General features: G+C 40.2%; 1 protein-coding gene across 7 annotated transcripts in view; it reads right to left on the reverse strand.

Annotated features, from left to right (window-relative positions):
• Window positions 1-20,051, reverse strand: part of KLHL32 (kelch like family member 32) — a 221,254-nt gene that overhangs the window by 81,306 nt on the left and 119,897 nt on the right. For all 7 annotated transcript variants that reach the window (XM_070796050.1, XM_070796051.1, XM_070796048.1 and 4 more), the window contains one exon: window positions 12,368-12,466. In XM_070796050.1, the coding sequence (XP_070652151.1) occupies window positions 12,368-12,466 (99 nt within the window). The remainder of the gene's footprint in view (window positions 1-12,367; window positions 12,467-20,051) is intronic.

Consider the following 20,051-nt stretch of genomic DNA (forward strand, 5'->3'; position numbering starts at 1 on the left):
CATGAATAATTTTATATTGTTCCTTGGAAAAGTCTGTAGTAAGCTGGAAATCCAGTATGAAGGAAGTACAGAGACACAGCCATCATCAACAACTAATAACTCTGGCCCTGGTCACTATGTGCTGCAAAATGCCATCAAAAAGTTTACTAGAGCTGCCTCAGCACTTCAGGTGATTACCACTGAACTATGGACTCTATAGAGGAAATTAATGTATACTTTTCTTTTTTTAGTTGAAAAACAGTCTATCTGAGCAACTGGGGCTTTAAAATGAAAATTTCAAGAATCACAAAGCTTTTTTGAATGATGAGAGGCCCAATCAGTTTAAAAATTTTTTTTTTTTTTTTTTAAAGCCCGGGAGACCGCGCTGGAGTTACTATGTCAACCGAGACTCCAGCCCTCGGCTCCCGCCTTCTTCCCCCCTAAAATATTTTTAAAGAATAGTAGAGCCTGGAAGTAATTATGATGCATTTCCATACATCATAAGCTGTGCTACTCAAAGTCAGTTGCTGAAAATTAGCTCAATGCTGCAGAATTTCAACAATCTCTCAGTTTATTCACATGGACTTTGTCAATCATTATTATACATAAGAATGAAGATAGGTAAGGTTTCTTTTTTGTTTTAACTCTGCAGTGTTTTGGTTTTTTATATTTTAGATGCTATGCAGGATATATAATATCAATATTTTACATCATATTTACAAATTTTATTACATAATGTAAATTTTTTGTATATTTATAACTGGGACCAGTTCAAATTTGTCTAGGTGTTATGGCACTTTCAAAATCTGAAGTCAGTTACTTAACAGGCTGGGAACTGATGTGTAGTGAGGTGGCAAGAACTTCTGGAACAGTGGTTTTCAAACTGTGGTCCCCAGAGCAGTAACATTAGCATCACCTGGGAACTTGTTAGCATGCAGATATCCAGGCTCCTTAGATCTCCTGAATCAAACTGTATGAGCAGGCAGGCCCAGCCATCTGTTTTAACCAGCTATTCAGGTGATTCCATACATGGTCAAGTTTAAGAACCACTGATACAGAGTACACATTTGAGTAAAGAAAGGAATAGCTCTAACCTGCAAAAACATATTCAAGCAGCAGAACAAGCTGCAAAACCCCAGTCCCTCATCCCAGACTCTGAAGTGGGCAAGCAATATACCGAATGTATGGGACTGAGGCCATGGAACGTGCGTGCGCGTGTGAGCTCAGTCGCTCAGTCATGTCCAACTCTTTGCGACCCCATGGACTGTAGCCCCCCAGGCTCCTCTGTCCATGGCAGAGAATACAGGAGCAGGTTGTCATTTCCTCCTCCAAGGGATCCTCCCAACCTGGGGATTGAACCTGCGTCTCTGTGTCTCCTGCACTGGCAAGCAGATTCTTTACCACTGAACTTACCTGTACCTGGAGCTAAATTATTGACACAGATAAGCAATCATTTCTTAGGGCCCTAGCACATGTCCCCTGAAATGCAGCAAGAAAAGGTTGGCAGCCTGCTCTAAAGGATATTTGTGGAGGGAGAGTGGGAAGTGGAGGTGGGAGAGACATCAGGGAAGGAAAGACACCTGGAGGGAGACAGACATATGGATAGCAGTCTTCCGGTAAGGAATAACTTACACTTTTCTTCTGTTAAACAAATGCACTGCTTATATATCCCCTAATCAGGGAACTCAGGACACCATGCGGCTGTATTACAAAAAATTTCTCTCACAGGGAACTCACTTGGCACATGGAGAAGGAACTCAAACAAACATGTGCTTCTAAGCAACTATGATGCACTAGAGCTAGAAATAAAGAGTTTTCTAATTTCTCCTTGAATCCTGTAAATGAGGAAGGAGCAAGATGTTTTACTTACAGGAAGGGCAGGGGAAAAACAATAAAACAAAAACTTCCTATTTACAAAGCAGCAGCACCAACTATTATGCTGCTTTTAAAAGCATCAATTTTTACTATTTGTTAAAATATCAGTTCAGTGTTATGTTTTCACTTATCAGAGGAAGGGAGAAAGAGACGGTTCATATAATTATTTGTGACTTTTTTTCTAAAATAATACACGCACTTCTACAAAGCCAAGAGAAATGGGCCATAGGAAAAATATATTTTCCAGAATGGTTATTATTTCGAAAATTTCCAGGAACAGGCCTGTCCAATATGCTGTTGATTGGAAGTAGGTAGTAAAGTTTGTGACATTTTCAGGAATGAAGGAAGAGAGGAGTGATGGAAGTGGGTAGCAAGGTAACTGTGGAATTAATAGAGAAATTCACAAGTGAAGCATGCCACTGTACTGGCTCTGGCCTTGGTGGCTCAGAGGTTAAAGCATCTGCCTGGAATGCGGGAGACCCGGGTTCTATCCCTGGGTTGGGAAGATCCCCCGGAGAAGGAAATGGTAACCCACTCCAGTATTCCTGCCTGGAGAATCCCATAGACGGAGAAGCCTGGTAGGCTACAGTCCACGGGGTCACAAAGAGTCGGACACAACTGAGCGACTTCACTCACTCACTCACTGTGTGTAGGGTACTATGCTATAATATACTTTGCATGCACCATATCATGAACACTCCAACACCCCTAAGATGTACATTGTATATATGATATCATGTCTGAATTTTATGGATGAGGCACGTGGGCAAAGAGGTTGTGTAACCTCTTTTTATGTGATCTTTGCCCAAGGTCACATAACTCTGAGACATGAATTTATATCACAGGGAGACGGAAAAGTAAATCAACACAGGTAATACGGTGTGATCAGCACCCCAGAAGAGTGCCCCATAATTAACGAAAAGGAGGGAAATCTAACTCTGAGATTGACTGATCAGCTCTGGAAGAGGAGATAACATGTGAGCAAAGTCCTTGCAGGTTAAAGACGAATGCATAGGGTGACACTGTGAGAGAATAATCCATGGAGAAGGAGGCGTCATGTAAAGAGGTTTGAGTATGGGGATATGCATGAAGTTTGCAATGACTGTGTTATAGCATGTGGGTAGTAAATTGTTTTTTAAAAGGCTAAAGAGATAGGATGTTTCATAGTAAAAATAGAACCTGTGTTGGGACTTCCCTGGTGGTCCAGTGGTTGAGACACCACACTCCCAATCAATACAGGGGGCAAGGGTTTGATCCCTCGTTGGGGAACTAAATTCTCACATGCTGTACGCAATGAGTTTTTTTTAAAAAAATGGAACATCTGAACCACTTTAAGATGAATAAACCTTGTTTTGGAGTGAGGCAAGAGTGAAGACAGGTAGGTTCATTGGTTATCAGTAAGTTTCTCTAGCCCAGAAAATAAGTATTGAGGATTTGAACCAAGACAGTGGTAATAGAAATAGAATGATAAGAGATTTTTAAAAATTAAGGGAGTTAATGCAAAGTCCTGCACACAGATGTTTATAACAGCTCATTATAATTGCCTAAACTTGAAGTGACCAAGATGTCCTTTAGTAGACGAATGGATAAATAAACTGTGGTATCCAGACAAGGGAATATTATGTAGAGCTAAAAAGAAATGAGCTATCCAGCTATGAAGAGACAGAGGGGAAATTTAAATGTGTATTACTAAGCAAAAGAAGCCAATCTGAAAAGGTTACATACTGTATGAACCTAACTATACAACATTCTGGAAAAAAAATGAAACTATGGAGACAGTAAAAACATCAGTGATTCCAGGGGTTAAGATAGGGAAGGAGGGATGAATAGGCAGAGCACAGAGGACTTTTAGGGTAGTGAGACTACTCTTATGATATTATAATGGTAGATACACATTTTGGCCAAACCTACAGGATGTAAAACACCAAGAGTGACCCCTAATATAAACTGCAGACTCTGAGTGATGGTGATGTGACAGTGACAGCAAGTCCATCAACTGTAACACATGTGTCTACTCTGGTAGAGGATGTTGATAATGAAGAAGGCTATTCATATGATGGGGTACAGGGGAAATCTATCTTCCTCTTAATTTTGTCATGAACCTACAACTCCTCTTATAAGAGGAGTTAGAGTATAAGAAAAAGTTGAAGAGGTAAGATTGAAAGGTTTTGGTGACAGCCTATGTGTAGCACAAAGATGGAGTATTTTAGGATGACTCCTGAATTTCTGGCTTGGGTTAACTCTCAGAAAGGTCACATGTCTGTGGAAAATCCAAGAGGAAATGCTGACTAAGCAGTTGGCTTAGAGATGACAAAGCATGCTATTTAGTACAGTAAGAATATGGCACATTAAGGAGATGAGAAAGAAAAAGGACAGGGTTAGAAACATAGTCTGTAACCAGGAGACAGGGATGAACACTGAGGCTGGAGTGCAGGAGAGGGGACAGAGACCCTCCACATGTGGATGAAAGAAAGCGAAGGTGAGTAGAAGAGATGAGCACCCATGTGGCACCACAGTACCCAGGGGGATATTCATGAAGATGATGGAAGAAGAGTCTGTAAAAGAATTGAAAAGGAGGAGGAGGAGAACTAGGAGAGAGTCTTGAGAAAAGAGAGGTGCAGGAAAGAAAGGAGCTGCCAGTATTGAAAGGCCATAGAGTGGTCACATTAAAGACCATAAAGCCCACTGCCTTTGACAATTTGGAGGCTTTGGTGACCTTTGTTGGAACAGCCTTTGAGCAGTAATGAAGGCCAAGGACTGAGTTCAATAGGACTGAAGAATGAATAAGTGGTAAGGACTCACAGACACTGTTCCCAGTTTGGTAGTTAATAGGAGAGGGTTGTGGTGATGAAAGAAGAAGAAAAGTTTCTCCCATCTTATTGATCCTATTTTAAAAATGAAAAAAAGGTACCAGCGGAGAAGATACTGAAACTGGGAAACCCAGGAGGTTCCTGACAGATCAAGTTGCTGAAAGGCAGTTTAGCCTCAGAGAACAGAGCAGACATTTAACTATGGGCAGAAATATTTGCAGGTGGAGGGTGGGCAGGAGAATGAATATCTTAAATGAAACATAGATTTTCTTTTAACACCTCTAATTTTGAGTATTGATAATGGAATTAAGTGTGATTGATTTTGTTTGCTTTATTGATTCTGAACTCTGGCATCAGTCAAACATTGGAAACATTTTATTTTTGAGAAAAATATGTTGAAAGTGATTTTAAAATTGCCCACTGGACAACAAATAGTTAGCTAAAAACAGAAATTACTAATATTAGAAAAATCCTTCAAGACATTCTTCTCCTTAAACTCACAAACAAAGAAGACACAGTGAACTCTAGATTATCCATATAATAAACTAAAATGACAAAATGACTTCCTTGGCCAGCCCGCATGTCTCTGGGCTGTCACTGACATCCTCTGGAGTGGGCTTAGGGAAAAAGAGCCAACATAATAGCATGTGAAAAAATTGACTGGGATCCTTAAATGGCTACTAAAAACTTATGATATATTTTAGAGCCAAATATTAATGACATTTGGCAAATATGACAATCTAGATTACCCATGCCAGATAGCAAATAGTCATGATTAGAACAAATAATTAGTAGTTGGCAATGATTAAGTAAGGCTGATACATTCCTACCTTTTCTGATCATTTGCACGGACTTAAAAAGAATCTGAAAGATTAAACTGTTTGTAATGTATTTTCCAAAGTTCGTACTTTAACTTTCTCCAAATACAAAAGCATCAGCTCTAGTGAACTATGAAATAGCACACAGTATATTTGATTAGGAGCATATTAAATATATATGTTGGTACAATCATCTGTCTTATCTAATGTGGGAAACAATAGCTCAGTGGTGGAGAAAAATGAATGTAAGTTACAACTTCTCAACCTTGAGGATAAATTATTCCATTTAGAGCACCGACTATATATTATGTAGCTAGGAGACAGTGCTAATTTAATAATTAAAATTATAATAATACATTGTTTGGAAGAGATAACCTCCTATAAGTCATTGCCATATTACTTAGTTAAAAAATCATAATCTATTAAAATACTGTAAAATATGCAAGATCTTTAGTGCTAAACGCAATCCCCATAGAAAGTATTTTCAACTTAAAAAAACTGTATTCAATGGTAACAAAAGAATTATTTATTAACATATTTTCTTCCCATAATACAAAATTTCAATATTTAAGCAGGAGAAGTTTACAGGACACACTGCTATGGACTGAACTGCATCCTTCCAAAATTTGTATGTTTAAGTTCTAAGCCCCATTGTGATGGTATTTGGAGGTGTGCCTGTGGGAGGCAGCTGGGTTTAGAGGAGGTCATGAGGGTGGGGCCCTCATGACGGGATCAGTGTTCTCCTAAGAAGAGATACCAGAGAGCTTGAGGTCTCTCTCTGTCATGTGAGAACACAGCCAGAAGGTGGCCACGTGCAAGACAGGAAGAGAGCCCTCATCAGAGCCTAACCATGTTAGCACCTGATCTTAGACTTCCTGCCTCCAGAACTGTGAGAAATAAACATCTGTTTACATCACCTGGTCTGTGGTATTTTGTTTTGGTAGCCTGAGCTGACCAATACACACACTGAGCCCCTGTGATGTGATAGGAGGGAGGGGTAAGAAATAAAGAGGCGTCAGGTATGACTCCTGCTTTCAAGAGCCCCACAGTATAATAGGGGTGGGTAACACTTTCAACCACGTTAGCCCATGAGGAAAGTGATGCAAAACCAGCACTCAGATACTTTCTGCTTCTGTGAAGTTATTTCAAGGATCCAGCGCTTCTCAAAGTTGAAAGGGAAAAAATAATTTCTAAGTACAAGAACACTAAAAATCACATTTATGGAAAAAAAAAAAACCAGAATACCCAGAATTCTTCCTAATACCCTCATGGGAGAATAACATTCTTTAAACCTTTGTACCTTCACTGAAGAGAGAAAATGACTAATTCTCACGGCAGCCCATTTAGTGTAAAACAAAATGAAGACAAGGGATGACTAATAAGCATCAGTCACAGAGGAGGGAGATTTAGGGCAGGAAGTCACTTCCTCCCTCCTGCTCCCTTTACATTCTTGGCTTCTGAATGATTAATATAGTAAGAATTTTGGCTTCGCTTTATAAGGTGATCCAAAAATGCACACCATAAACAGAACAATCCCTTCAATCTGGGGAAATGCTCTTTTATACTTGTAAAAACAGAAACCAAAACAAGTTTTAAAAAAAGACACCCCCTGTCCAGCTTTCCTTATAGTGATAAAATACTCCACCTAGAGCACTCCTACCCTTTGCCTCTCACATCGCAGCAGCACGTCTCCTCTTTCAGGTCACGTCTTCCCCATAAAAGTGCTAAACTAATGCCGCTTAATGACAAATTAATGTCCATGAATAAAAAATACACCTCTAATAGCATAGAGTAATTTGCCATTACAATATCATCATTGGACATGCCCCTGGTTTAATACGATGTATTTAATTCATAACCTAATGAGTGATATATAAAAAGAGGGAGATGAACCCTGCAATTACATTTATGTGAGTCTGTCACCTTATTTGTAAAACCTTAGAGTCATTTACATTCAAATTAGAACAAATGAGTGATTTCACAAAGTGTGGTGATAAATGACCACAGCAGCCCAAGACAAAACTGTATTTCCTGTGAACACATTAACAGTTTCCTATTATTTGTTAAAAATTACAATGCATATTGCCCAGTGTGGTGTGAATAATGACTTTTTTACTGATTAGGTCAGAAGACTAATATGTAGCAAAATAAATAATTTTTCTTTTCATTTTTTCTGATTTTTGCTTTAAATTAACTACTGAATTCTGGTGGATTCACACTGCCACCTGCTGCCTAGGAGCAGATACTAAAAGCATATTCCTATCAAAAGGAGTTAATTCACCACTTTGGTGGTCTTATTCAGAAAGTCTAGTGAGAGTTCTTTCTCGTCAGTATATTTAAATTGCATTTCATAACAAGGGCTGATACTTGGCAAACCAAAAGATCACTTACTAAACAAATAATAGGATATACCATGTGTTATTTAGGGGAGGGAGTACAAAATCTACAAACCTTTTTTTGAGTACAAAATCTACAAAGCTAACTGCAAAAAAAGTCATTTTCAGCAAAGCATGTGTATCTCCTAATACATCACTTTCAGAGGATACAGCACAAAATCCAGTGGCCAGTACCCCTGATCTTATGCTAAGGGAGTTTTGGGGAGGGTCGTGTGTGTGTGTTCCTTACTCTTGACCCTAGGTACAATCTGAAGGTGATGACTGAAGGTGCTGCCTGTCCACTGACGATCTCCACCACCTAGCCCTTCCTCCCAGTGTCAAGTTCCAACACGAGAGGAAGGCCTTAGTGTCCAGGACAGAGCAGACTAGGAAAGGCGTGAGGACAAGATATGAGGCTCAGGAGGATCAAGCCTGGCCTTGGAGACCAGGCTAAGGGTTTCTGTAGGTGAAATGATGCGGCCAAAGGGTCATTAGGGAAGCTAGTAGAGTTTTCCAAACCAGATCAGCATCCTAGCTCTGACTTTAAGTTTCTCCATCTGTAAAGAGAAAAGAACACTCACCTGCCTTAAGGGGTTGCTCAGCAGAGGAGAAATGGGAATCTCTGTGCAAAAGACTCAATACAGATAGGCTCTCAATAAATGTTGGTTCTCTTTCCTGTGAAAGATAATGATGGCTCTGGGGACTATGGTTTGGCATAGACAGAGGTGAGAAACAAGCAGACCCCTAGGAGGAAATTATGAGCTCATAACATATAGCCAGTGATGGTGAGAGTCTAAAGAAAGTTAAGAAAATTAGCACTGGAGAAACGGACCTGGTCTGAGAGATATTTGGGAGGTAGAATCAACACAACTTGATAACTGATTGGATACAGTGATGAGGAAGGGGGTTCTAAGACTCTGTCCAAATTTCTAGACAACAGATCAATGGTACCACCAAGAGAGAGAAGGATAGGTTTTCTCATGTTGGATCTGAATTGCCTGTGTGATGCTTAGATAGAGACGTTCAGAAGCTAACTTTAAAAAGACAAGGAAAAATCAAAGTTTAGGAAAACTGGACTCAAAAATTTTGTAATGTTTATCTGAAGGACTCAGTAAATCAGCAGCCACATCAGAATCCCTTTATTCACAGCCCATGTCCTGAGGATGGTCTGCAGAGATTCCTTTATAAGATTTAACATAGTGATTGACATGCGTGTACACATGCATACTCTGAAAAATAAGAAAATTTACATGTTTTACTGGACCTACTTTAAAACAAATATTGCTCTTTAGTGAACTGGTTCACCTTTCTGATGAAATTTTTAAGAAGAGTACAGTGGGTAAGAAAGAGGAGCAGAAGGCAGAACAGGGAAAGCAACATTCACATTTCATTTGAGACTGAATCTCAGATAGCAGGTAAGTCTGACAGGTCATGCTTATTAATAATATATAACATGACAGGCTATACAGGATGGAATCCTACAGAATTTCATCGCAAAGCAGTAAGAAAGGATGCACACTTGAGGAGCTGTTTATAAATCCCTCATCTTGGGATGATGGGCTATTACAGTAGCCACTCCTCCTTGCAAACACCTTGTCCTCAATGAGTTAGCTGTTTCACAGCCACGCTACCAGTTAATTCCACCAACATGCACTGAGACCACATGTATTCTCAATGAGGGGTCCAATGAGAGGGCCTGGGGCCAAAAATGAATAAGCGAAGACCACAGGATAAGGAAGACCTCACAGCCTGAGAGGCTAATTCATGGTTATCCTCCCTAATACAGAGGGATACTGCTCTTGTGATGTGGGCTCCTGGCCCTCAACAGCCTGCCAGAGAAAAAACAAGAGAAAGGACACAGTGACCTCAAAGTGTCCCTTCCCTTGGCTCAGGGGCAGCAGCCGCATCTAGGCATGTGCCGAAGAAGCTTCAGGTCAATACAACAGCTGATGGCTGGGGAGGCTCAGGGTGGCTTGGGTAGGGCAGTGAGTTTCTGGGAAGTGTCCACCTTGTACTTCTCCTAGCATATGCTTTCTAATGAGCCCTAGAGGACAGGAGGAGGCACCAAAGCCAAAGTCTACCCTTCACATCTCTGAAATAATGGTAATCTGAGAACAACAAAATAATACCAGGCATCTTAGGAAAATGGCTTCACAAACTCCTTGTTGTACCGAACAAGGACTACTCTAGTATTCTTGCCTGGAGAATCCCATGGACAGAGGACCCTGGTGGGTTACAGTCCATAGGGTTGAAAAGAGTTGGACATGACTGAAGCGACTTGGCAAGCACCAAACAAGGACAGAGAATATACTAGCTTTGGTGTTGGGTCTTAATTTCTAACTACAGTTAAAGCACTAAAGATTTTTCATTTTAACAGAAAACGTTTTATATACCCAATAAAATTATTCCACAGGAAATTAAAAACTAGTTAAGCAATAATACCAAAAAAATCATAAATAGGTATAGTTATTTGACTCTGTCAAAACGAAAGCAGACTGATCCATTCTGGTAATTTGATAATCCTAAAAGATAGGCAGGGGATATATTTGTAAAAGACTGACATAATGAAGGCTTCTGCACACAAATGGTTTTAATCCACTTATAGTCAAATTTCCTTCCAAAAGTTGAACATCTTGTAACATCAGAAATAAAAAGGAAAAGGAAAGTTACATAAGAGAATGAAATGAAAACATTGGTGAAAAGAAAGTGAAATTTTTAATCCCTGCTCAAGCAGGCTAATAATAAATGACCTATCCAGAAAACACATCTGTATGCAAGTTACATTTTTTTTCCAGAGCAAACAATGAACTGCAAGAATTCAAAATTCCAAAGTGACACAAGTTAGCCAATATTTCGACAGGTTCATCTGATGGGTAGGGAAAAATACTCATGAATGTCCCATGTTCATCCAGAATCCTTATTTAGAGAGAATTATAGTTTACACACACACATACACACACACACACACACCTGTATATACACACGATTTTAATATGCATCATGATAGCTAGCACCATAAGCAAACTTTTGTCAACACACATCATTAATTACTATCTACCAGGGAAAAAGTGAATCAGGTGATGATGCTGAAAGCACAAGTTGTAATATTTGTTGTAAAAATGTCAAATAAAAGTAATTTCAATTTCACAAATTGAACACACAGATTTGAAGTCTTATAGCCAATGTTTTTCTCATTTGGTACTTGCAGAAAGGGATTAAAATAGCTATCCCATATCACCCAATGATATTGAGGGGAATCAGAAGGAAAAGAAGATAAAACATTTAAACATTTACTATTAGATTAAATATGCTGAGATAATGATAAAACTTCTATCCGCTGTATTGGAACTGCCCCTTAGTTGAACATGGCTGACATTCCTTACACAGTCTCCCTAGGGAGCACTGGTTCCTATTTCCTGAGGTTGCTGGGGGGATGAAATAATATGATATACGAGAAAGGGCTTTGGAAATGACCTAATGAGTAACAGAATGGCTATATTTAAAATTAGAGAAATTATTAGGAAGGAAATAATTAGGCAGAAAAAATAGTATTTTTCTACTTACTAATAATATGTCATATGCACAAGGATAGTAGAATTAAATTATGTAGATTTATTATTTTTCAAATTTACTTTCACTGTTGTTATAATCCTGTAATAAATGCAAGTTAACAGTCATACTAGTAGAATAAATTGGAGGATCTCAAGATAGGAGGTTGGTACTTAACTCTGCAAAATAAGAGACTCATAGACATACTACCTGCCTAAGATGTCCTGTGTCTTCCTATTGAAACAAAAGGTTTTCATCCAAGAAGAAAAAAAAAAGGTCTTTGGAATCAGAAAGGCCTATCACTCACCAGCTATGAGCAAACTGGGATTATTTCAAATCTTTGATTGTTTACCTATCAAAATGTGTACCCTGTTGTGAGGGCCAAACGTGAAGCATCAGTGAGCAAGCAGCAGGTGCTCAGTAGATGGGCCATTCTCCCCCTCCCCTTCTCAAAGCCTTTCCTGCAACCCTAGCAAATCAGAGCAAAAAATGCACAGATCACTTATCACTTCTCCAGAATTTACTGCCTGAGAAGTTCATGCAGCAATTAATTATATATGACGTCATGATATGTTAGCTACTGTTACCGAATCTGAAATGACAATCCAACTTTTCATGCATTTCCACAATCAGACAGCACTGGTTCAAGTCAAGGCCCTTCCTAGTGTCATCTCCCAGGGCCCCAGCAGTGAACCCTGTCTGTGGCTGTTGAGTTGCTCTGCTGCCCAAGGGGAGTGGAGGCCTAGGGTGGGCGGGGAGGGCTGGGGACACGAGGTAGGGCGCTGAGAGCTGCAGCTGCCCTCCTAGAAGCCTCAGTCCGTGTCCTGGAGAAATTCTACCACCACAGGCCACATCTCCCACCCACCCCTCTTGTACTTTATCTGTCACTGGAGTCCAGCTGGTGGGTTACCGCAGGGGGAGGAATGTGCAGGGCATACTAGCAGGATGCAAGCTTACATACCTGGATGAGATAGTGAGAACACAAATTGAGAAGCTCCAGTAACTGTAGGTGACTGCCAGCTGCTAACACATCCTGGATCACGCCTGGCTCCAACAAAATCTGTTGTTTTTTTAAATAAAAGAAAATAATCAGTTACTTACAACTTGCTTAATCTGCAAATATACTGTATTTAAATTGCTCCTTAACATACTATATCTGAATTAATACTGTTTCTTATTACGGAAGTCAGTCCTTTTTCTGTTCTGATTAATGAGCTGTGGCCCTCATTCTAACAGCTGAGTTCTCATTTCCAATATTCATTTCTTGTGCACAAAGCTCCACACTTAACCACTTATTTTTGCAGGAGGATATGAACATTTGCAAAGACCAATATAATAGTCTTAAAATTCAGTGTGTGATGAATGTCATCTTGTAAATACAAAAGAATTGAATTTTAGTTTTTCAACATATACTTCAGAATGTTTTTCTTCAGTAAATTGCAGAAACAGTACAGTTAACAGGTATTTTAGGGAAAAGGGCTTACATTTCTCCTTGAAATATGAGACCAGAGGTAGATATTGCTCCGTTTTACTTCTAAATCCTATAATAACTTCAACCACAAGCTTTCTTTTTCCTTCTCAATCTATGATTCTCTAATCCTTTCTGTTTCAAATAAAGGATGTAGAAATAGTATATTTAGAATAAAAAGGCATCAGAGAGAAAGCAAAATGCCCCAGATATACTGGCAAGAGCAGTCTTCATTCTTTTCTGGTTAGGTCCAACTTTGGGCCTACAGCTGCCAGCGCTTGAGCTGGTAAACAGGACTGGAGAAAAACACACAACTAAGTTGACTAAATTAACTTTACATCCAAGACTGCCAGGCACAGGAAGACTGCAATGCTGCTCCAGTCTTCCTCACCCATTTCCCAAGCACAGTGGTTCCTAAAGTCTAGTCTCTGAACCAGCAGCATCAGTGTTACCTGGGAAATCCTAAAAATGACAGTTCTTAGGCACCTCCCCAGATCTAACTGAATCAGAAACTTTCAAGTAAAGCCCAGTAACTGGTGTTTCGACAAACCCCACTGGGGCTTCTAGTGCCCAGTGAAGCCAGAAAAACACTGGTGGAGTCAGCTTGCTCTCTCCCTCTATTTCTTCTCGCATGCTTCTCTCTCCTCAAGCCTGCAACTCCTTGTCTCTCTTCTTATGCTAACCTCATGATCTCCAAAGGTTCCCACCACCAAGTCTACCAACTCACCTACTCATATCTGTTCCAGCACATTTTATTCTCCCCTACACTTCAATTGGGCACTAGATCCCATCTCTCTCTGCCTGATACTTCCCCTCTCGTTGCTATATCATCAGCTGTTCTCTTCCACTGGATGATAACTCTCATCAGCATACAAATATGCCATTCAAGCTCCTAATAAATAAAAATCCCATCCCTTGACCCCAAAGACCCCTCACGCTTCCCATCATAACAAAACTCCTCAGGGGATGTTGTCTATACAAAACCCCATTGCTTGCTTTACTCAGCTCTCTTTCAAATCTATACCTGTTGAGTTTTGTTCCCATGGTTCCTCTAAAAATGCTCTCATCAAGGCCATCAGTGACTTCTACATCCAAGAGCCACTTCTCAATATTTAATCTTACTCAAACCAGCAGCAGTTAGCAAAGCTGATTGCTCCTCTTCTTGAACAATTTCTTCCCTTGCCCCTAGGACAACACACTCTCTCTCGGTTTCTTCTACTTCAATAACCAGAGCCTTTCCACCACCTTCCCAAACTGTAAGCGTTGGGAATGCTCAGAGCTCAGTCCCCCATCTCTTCTTTCCTCTCTCTACTAACTCCGTGGATGACCTCACATAATCCCATGGCTTTAAAACTATCCATGTATACCTGTGGCGGATTCATTTTGATATTTGGCAAAACTAATACAATTATGTAAAGTTTAAAAATAAAATAAAATTAGAGAAAAAAATAAAAAAAATAAAAAAAAATAAAACTATCCACACACTGATTACATTAAAATTTGTTTCTCCAGCCCCAACCTCACCCTTGAACTTCAGACTGACATTCAACCACCCATTCTGTGTCACCACTTGGGTATCTAATGGGCAGCTCAACCTGAAAGTGCCCCACACTGAACTCTTCATCCTCTCCACCAACCACCAAACCTGCTCCTATCCCAATCCAGCCATTTCAGCAAAAAGCAACTTGGTTATTTACACTAAAACCCCAGAGTCATTCCTTACTCCTCTTATTTTTTTCATACCTCACATCTGATCCATCAGCCACTCCTGTTAGCTCTACTTCAAAATAGTTCCAGAATCAAACATACTCAGTGCCTCTTTCATCATTATCACTCTAGTCCAACCTACTGTCTCCTATATAATAGCCTCCTAACTAGTTGAACTGCTCTCTCCTTTGCCTCCTCGCACTGCTTTTAATATCAAATGGTTCTTTAAAAACAGAAATGAAATCATGTCACTCTTTCATTCAGAACTGTCCAACAACTTTTTATTTCATTGGAAAAAGACCAAAGTGTTCACTATATCATGTAAGTTCCTTTTGAATACACAGAGCACCTTAGCGTTTACATCTAGCTGCTTTCCTTGCCTGGACTGCTCTTCCTCAAGACATCAGAGAGGCTCACTCCTCGTGCTCTTCAAACCTCTGCCCAGACAGCATCTTACCTAAGAGGCCTTCTCTGACCATCCTATGTAAAATAGTACCCCACTCCCCATCACCCCTATTCCCAATCTCTTTGCTTTATTCTTCTTCATAGCACTTAACATCTCTCAACATACTACATATTTGTCTCATTGATGATTTTCTGTTTCTCCACTGACTAGGATACATGATCCAGGAGAGTAAGAACTTGAGCCATTTTGTATCCCTACCACTCAGAACAATAACAAACAAAAAGCTTTCACTTAACATTGATGAATTAACCTTAATTTACTGAATTAATTTATCTCTGAAAGTGAAAAGTGAAAGTTGCTCAATTGTGTTCAACTCTTTGTTACCCCATGGACTATAAATACAGTCCATGGAATTTTCCAGGCCAGAATATTGGAGTGGGTAGACTGTCCCTTCTCCAGGGGATCTTCCCAACCCAGGAATTGAATTGGGGTCTCCTGCATTGCAGGCAGATTCTTTACCAATTGAGCTATCAGGGAAGAATTTATCTTTAGATATGCTTTTTTTAATTTTTAAAAATTATTTATTTATTATTTACTATTGGCCGCACCAGGCGGCATGCAGGATCTTAGTTCTCCAACCGGGGATAAAACCTGCACCCTCCCCGTGCAGTGGAAGCGTGGAGTCCCAACCACTGGACTGTCAGGGAAGTCCTCTAGATATGTTTTTAAATTATAATAAGCCTAACTAGAGGAAAGAGGGAAAAGGACTATACATTTTATTTCTCAATGATCAAAGAAGTGAAAAAGTTAAGCATGTGTGGCAAAAATACCAACATTCATCTTATTCTGAAAATTCTTTACAGCTCCTTTCCTGTCTAGTCAGAGGGAAAAACCTGAATTTTTCTAACTCCTCAAGGAGAAGGCTTTGACTGACATTCAGGAAATTATTGCAGCTCCCTTCACAGGAGCAAGGATGTAGTGTATTCTTGCAGAAGAGGCATGGCCTAAGGCGCAGAATGGGGAATAGATGGATTAGAAAGGTTAGTCTTAGCCTTTAAATCCTGTCAGTTGCGCTTATTTCACACAACTGGCATTCATGATAACCTCTAAGGCTCGGTAATGCCAAACACAAAGACAGATATCACAGAGAGACAAGATGAATATTCCACAGCACGTGTAACACGTCCAGCGGGCCACCTGGAGAAACCTCAGAAGAGAAACCCATCCTGGGATTGTTTTTTCGTCTTTGTTTCTTGATTTCTGTTCTGTAGTTTTTTTTTTCTTCTCTCATTACAACATAAGTTTCTCTAAAAAAAATTCTTTAGCACAGAAAATCCCTAAGTGATTTTAAAGGGAGTGGTTTAAAAAAAAAAAAAAAAAAAAACCTATCAGAAAAGCTGGGTCTCACTTACAGAAACAAAACCAGCATTCCAAGCTCCATTTACATTTATTTACATTAGTCGCTCAGTCATGTCCAACTCTTTGCAACCCCATGGACTGTAGCCTGCCAGGCTTCTCTGTCCATGGGATATCCCAGGCAAGGATACTGGAGTGGGTTGCTATTTCCTTCTCTAGGGTATCTTCCCAACCTATGGATCAAACCCAGGTCTCCCGCATTGCAGGCAAATTCTTTACCATCTGAGTCACCAGGGAAGCCCTTAAAGTCTTTTCAATTCAGTTCTGTAGCTTATTGGTGACTGGTTGTCCTCATATATTTTTCCAGAGAATTTGTGTTTGGGCAGAAAAACAAAGGTTGGATCTCATCACGGTGTACAGTATGGCCAATCTATCAGTTGTCTAGAACTGGGTGAAAATGGCCTTCTGTAGAAGGAAGGGCTCCCCCACACGTCAGTTGATAGATGAACATGGAGATCCCTAAGTGTTGCAGAGCACATGCTGGTTACACTTAGGCCTTTCAGGAATGCATACCCACCCACATCTAGTCTGGCACTCAAAGCAGGTCAGATGGGAAGAAGGATCACTCCAGGACCACCCACAGGAGGGAAGGGTGTTCCCTGACAGTTCAGAACTCGGAGTAGTAGAGTGGGAGCTTGACACATCTAGTCAATCATCAAATTGGAGGAGCTTAGCTCAGATGAGACAGAGGACAAAACCAATGTCTGAATAACAAAAAAGATTAAGAAATGCAGGATGCACAAAGCCAAGTAGCCCAGGAAAACACTAACGCCACCCAACTGGGCTGGCATTGCCTCTTCCCTCAGTGATGCTCCCCTGCCTGGGTGGAGGCAGAAGTGGGGTGTCTTCAGACTGTTCCAAGAGGTTCTGATGCAATTTCAGGTGGGCACGAGCTGCCCGTTCACAGGCCATCGTATGGAACATGCTTTCCCTGCCACCCACTCACACTTGACCTCCAGGTAACAGAATACAGAGGGCTGAACTTGAAAGAGGGGAGCTGGACAGTCCTAGCTGGGGAGGTGACAATCTCATTTCAAAAGCTGTCCTGCAGCTGGTGGCAAGTTAGTCCGTGTCAACTGAGGAAAGATCCACTGTTGACCCCTGCCCCAAAAGCTGAGACTCCGCCTTCACTGTGACCAGCTGAGGATAAGAAGCGGTCAGTGGCTGTAGTCAAGGTGACACTGGGTAGTGTGACAAAGCAACAGAGGTAAAAGCCACAACTACAGTTGAAGACGTGGTCTCTAAAGATACCAGTGAGAGTTACCACATCAGAATTCAGGCATGAAGGGTCCAACTGCCCTGCCAGAAGGAGGCACTCCTGAATACTGAGACCAAAGGTGTCGTCTGGCCACTGATCTAAGCAACAGTGGATCTGCACCATCTTTGTGTCTGCTAATTCCCTCAGTTCTGTCTGACTCTTCGTGACCCCATGGACTGTAGTCTGTCAGCCTCCTCTGTCCATGGGATTCTCCAGGCAAGAATACTGGAGTGGGCTGCCATGCCCTCCTCCAGAGGATATTCACAACCCAGGGATCGAACCCCTGTCTCTTAGTCTCTTGCAGTGGCAGGCGGGTTCTTAGCTACTAGCGCCACCTGGGAAGCTGCACAATCTCTAACAAAGGGCTTCCAAATTGGAATGAGACTGGGGCTCCGGGTCCCAGCAATATCCTTGGGCAGGACACAAGGCCAGAAACTTAAGAAAGAAGAATATGAGGGAGAGGTGAGAGGCTGCAGAGGCTACAAGATGAGCCATGTCCTCACTTGGCAGGGCTCTGGGAAGACAGGGCTCGGACTAATGGAGCACACAGACCGCAAGGCGTTCCTGCCTTTCCTTCTGCAGCTCCTTCTCCCAAATCACCAAGTGTCTCTTCATCCTTTTAATTTTGCCTTCTTATTGTTTTTCTTTTTATTTTTTTCTCTCACTTTACCTTGCTTCTTGGAGTTGCTACTGGTAGGGACTGTCTTTAATAGCCATGGCAAGTCTTGGTGTGATCTTTTATCCTGCTTTATGAATAGGTGAGTTAGCATCTTCAAAAAAAGGTTGTATCTCAGTTCTTTAAAGCTATCTTCCTCATTTTTTGCTTCAGGAGCTGTTTAAATTACTTACTTCTGGGTTTGTGGATAGAGTAGTCTGAAAGAACTGAACATGTTGAAGTCAAACAATGAAGGTCTTTACCAAACAAACAGCTGTGCACACAGGAACACAAGCATTTTTGAAAGCTCTCATGTAAGTGAGAATCAGATGCGGCTTAAGACTATTTATAAGAATAAATGAGCACATTTATTATTCTTTATACTTGTTTCTTTGGGACATTTTTCTGTATAATATAGCAAAAATGGCAAATTATCACAATTTGAATTTATAAATAAAAACAAGTAAATTGAATAAAACAGTGTAAATAACTTTTAAGTTATCAGATATTAAGGATACATAAAATGCTTTGTATAAAGTCCTTCAACAGACTTCCTATAGACAGAATTTGAACCATAAGATCTAGCTGTGGGAAACTGCCATCAATTTAGTTCTTTCAAAACCATTACACTAAGGATTTTTTTAAACCACAAGGTGGCGCCTTAGATTAAAGTAAAAGGATTTTCCAAATTAGGAAGCGTATCTTTAGGACAGCCACTTTATTTCTAAGAAAGAAAAATAATAAATAAGGATAATAAAGTATGAATTCTACTTTCTAGATGTATCTATAATTTGGGGAAATGTTCATAAACATTTCTGTTGAAACACTTAATATGAGTGACACCAATCAAAATTCAGTAGTTCTTCATAAATCAGGTCCCAGTTTATGAATATAAGAAGTTCAAACTTTTTGTCTTTGTATTCAGAAATTCTTATGATGTGGCCCCAACCTAATTTATAAAACTTCCAACTCTGCAACCCTATGGTTGCTTTGCTAAAGCCAATAGCCCATTGTCTTCCACATACAGGCAGTACCTTTTTCTCCACCTTGACCGCCCTCTTAACTTATTTAATCTCTATATCAAAATCCTACCCATTTGTCAAGATTCAGTGAAGTCCACTTCCTATATAAAGCTTTGCAAGATTTCCCTTCACCCTAATCTGAAACTGGGATTAATCTCCTGGGACTCCGAATTACCACAGATGTCTAATGAACTAAAACTATGAGCCCCAGGTCACACCACCTGACTTCAAATCCCAGCTGGCAGAATGAGATTGAGATAATTACTCAATTCTGCCTCTGTTTCCTCATTTATACAATGAAATTATAATACCTATCTCAAAAAATTGTTTTAAAGACTGAGAAAATGCATATACATCATTAAAACTGTATATGGATGTATTAGCTAAATGGCTTAAACAATTTGGGACTTAGGCAAATTAGGCAGCTTGGAGTGTCAACAAACCAGGTTCCTTGCAATTTCTTACTTCTCCAATTTTAGCCTGTGGTTTCATGGTCACAAAAAGGCTGCCACACCTCCAGGCATTGCATTTGAACTCAAAGCAGAAAGAAATGAGAGGAAAAGGAATAGAAATAGTATGCCAGCTGATATTATTTACTATGAAATAACAGATTTCCTAAAAATACTACCACACAGACTTCCATTTACATTTCATCTGCCAAGTCTAGTTCCGGTAGCTACTCAAAACTGTAAAAGAACCTGGGAAAGTGAGTT

Source organism: Bos indicus, chromosome 9, assembly GCF_029378745.1.
Source record: "Bos indicus isolate NIAB-ARS_2022 breed Sahiwal x Tharparkar chromosome 9, NIAB-ARS_B.indTharparkar_mat_pri_1.0, whole genome shotgun sequence".
Classification (NCBI taxonomy): Eukaryota; Metazoa; Chordata; class Mammalia; order Artiodactyla; family Bovidae; genus Bos; species Bos indicus.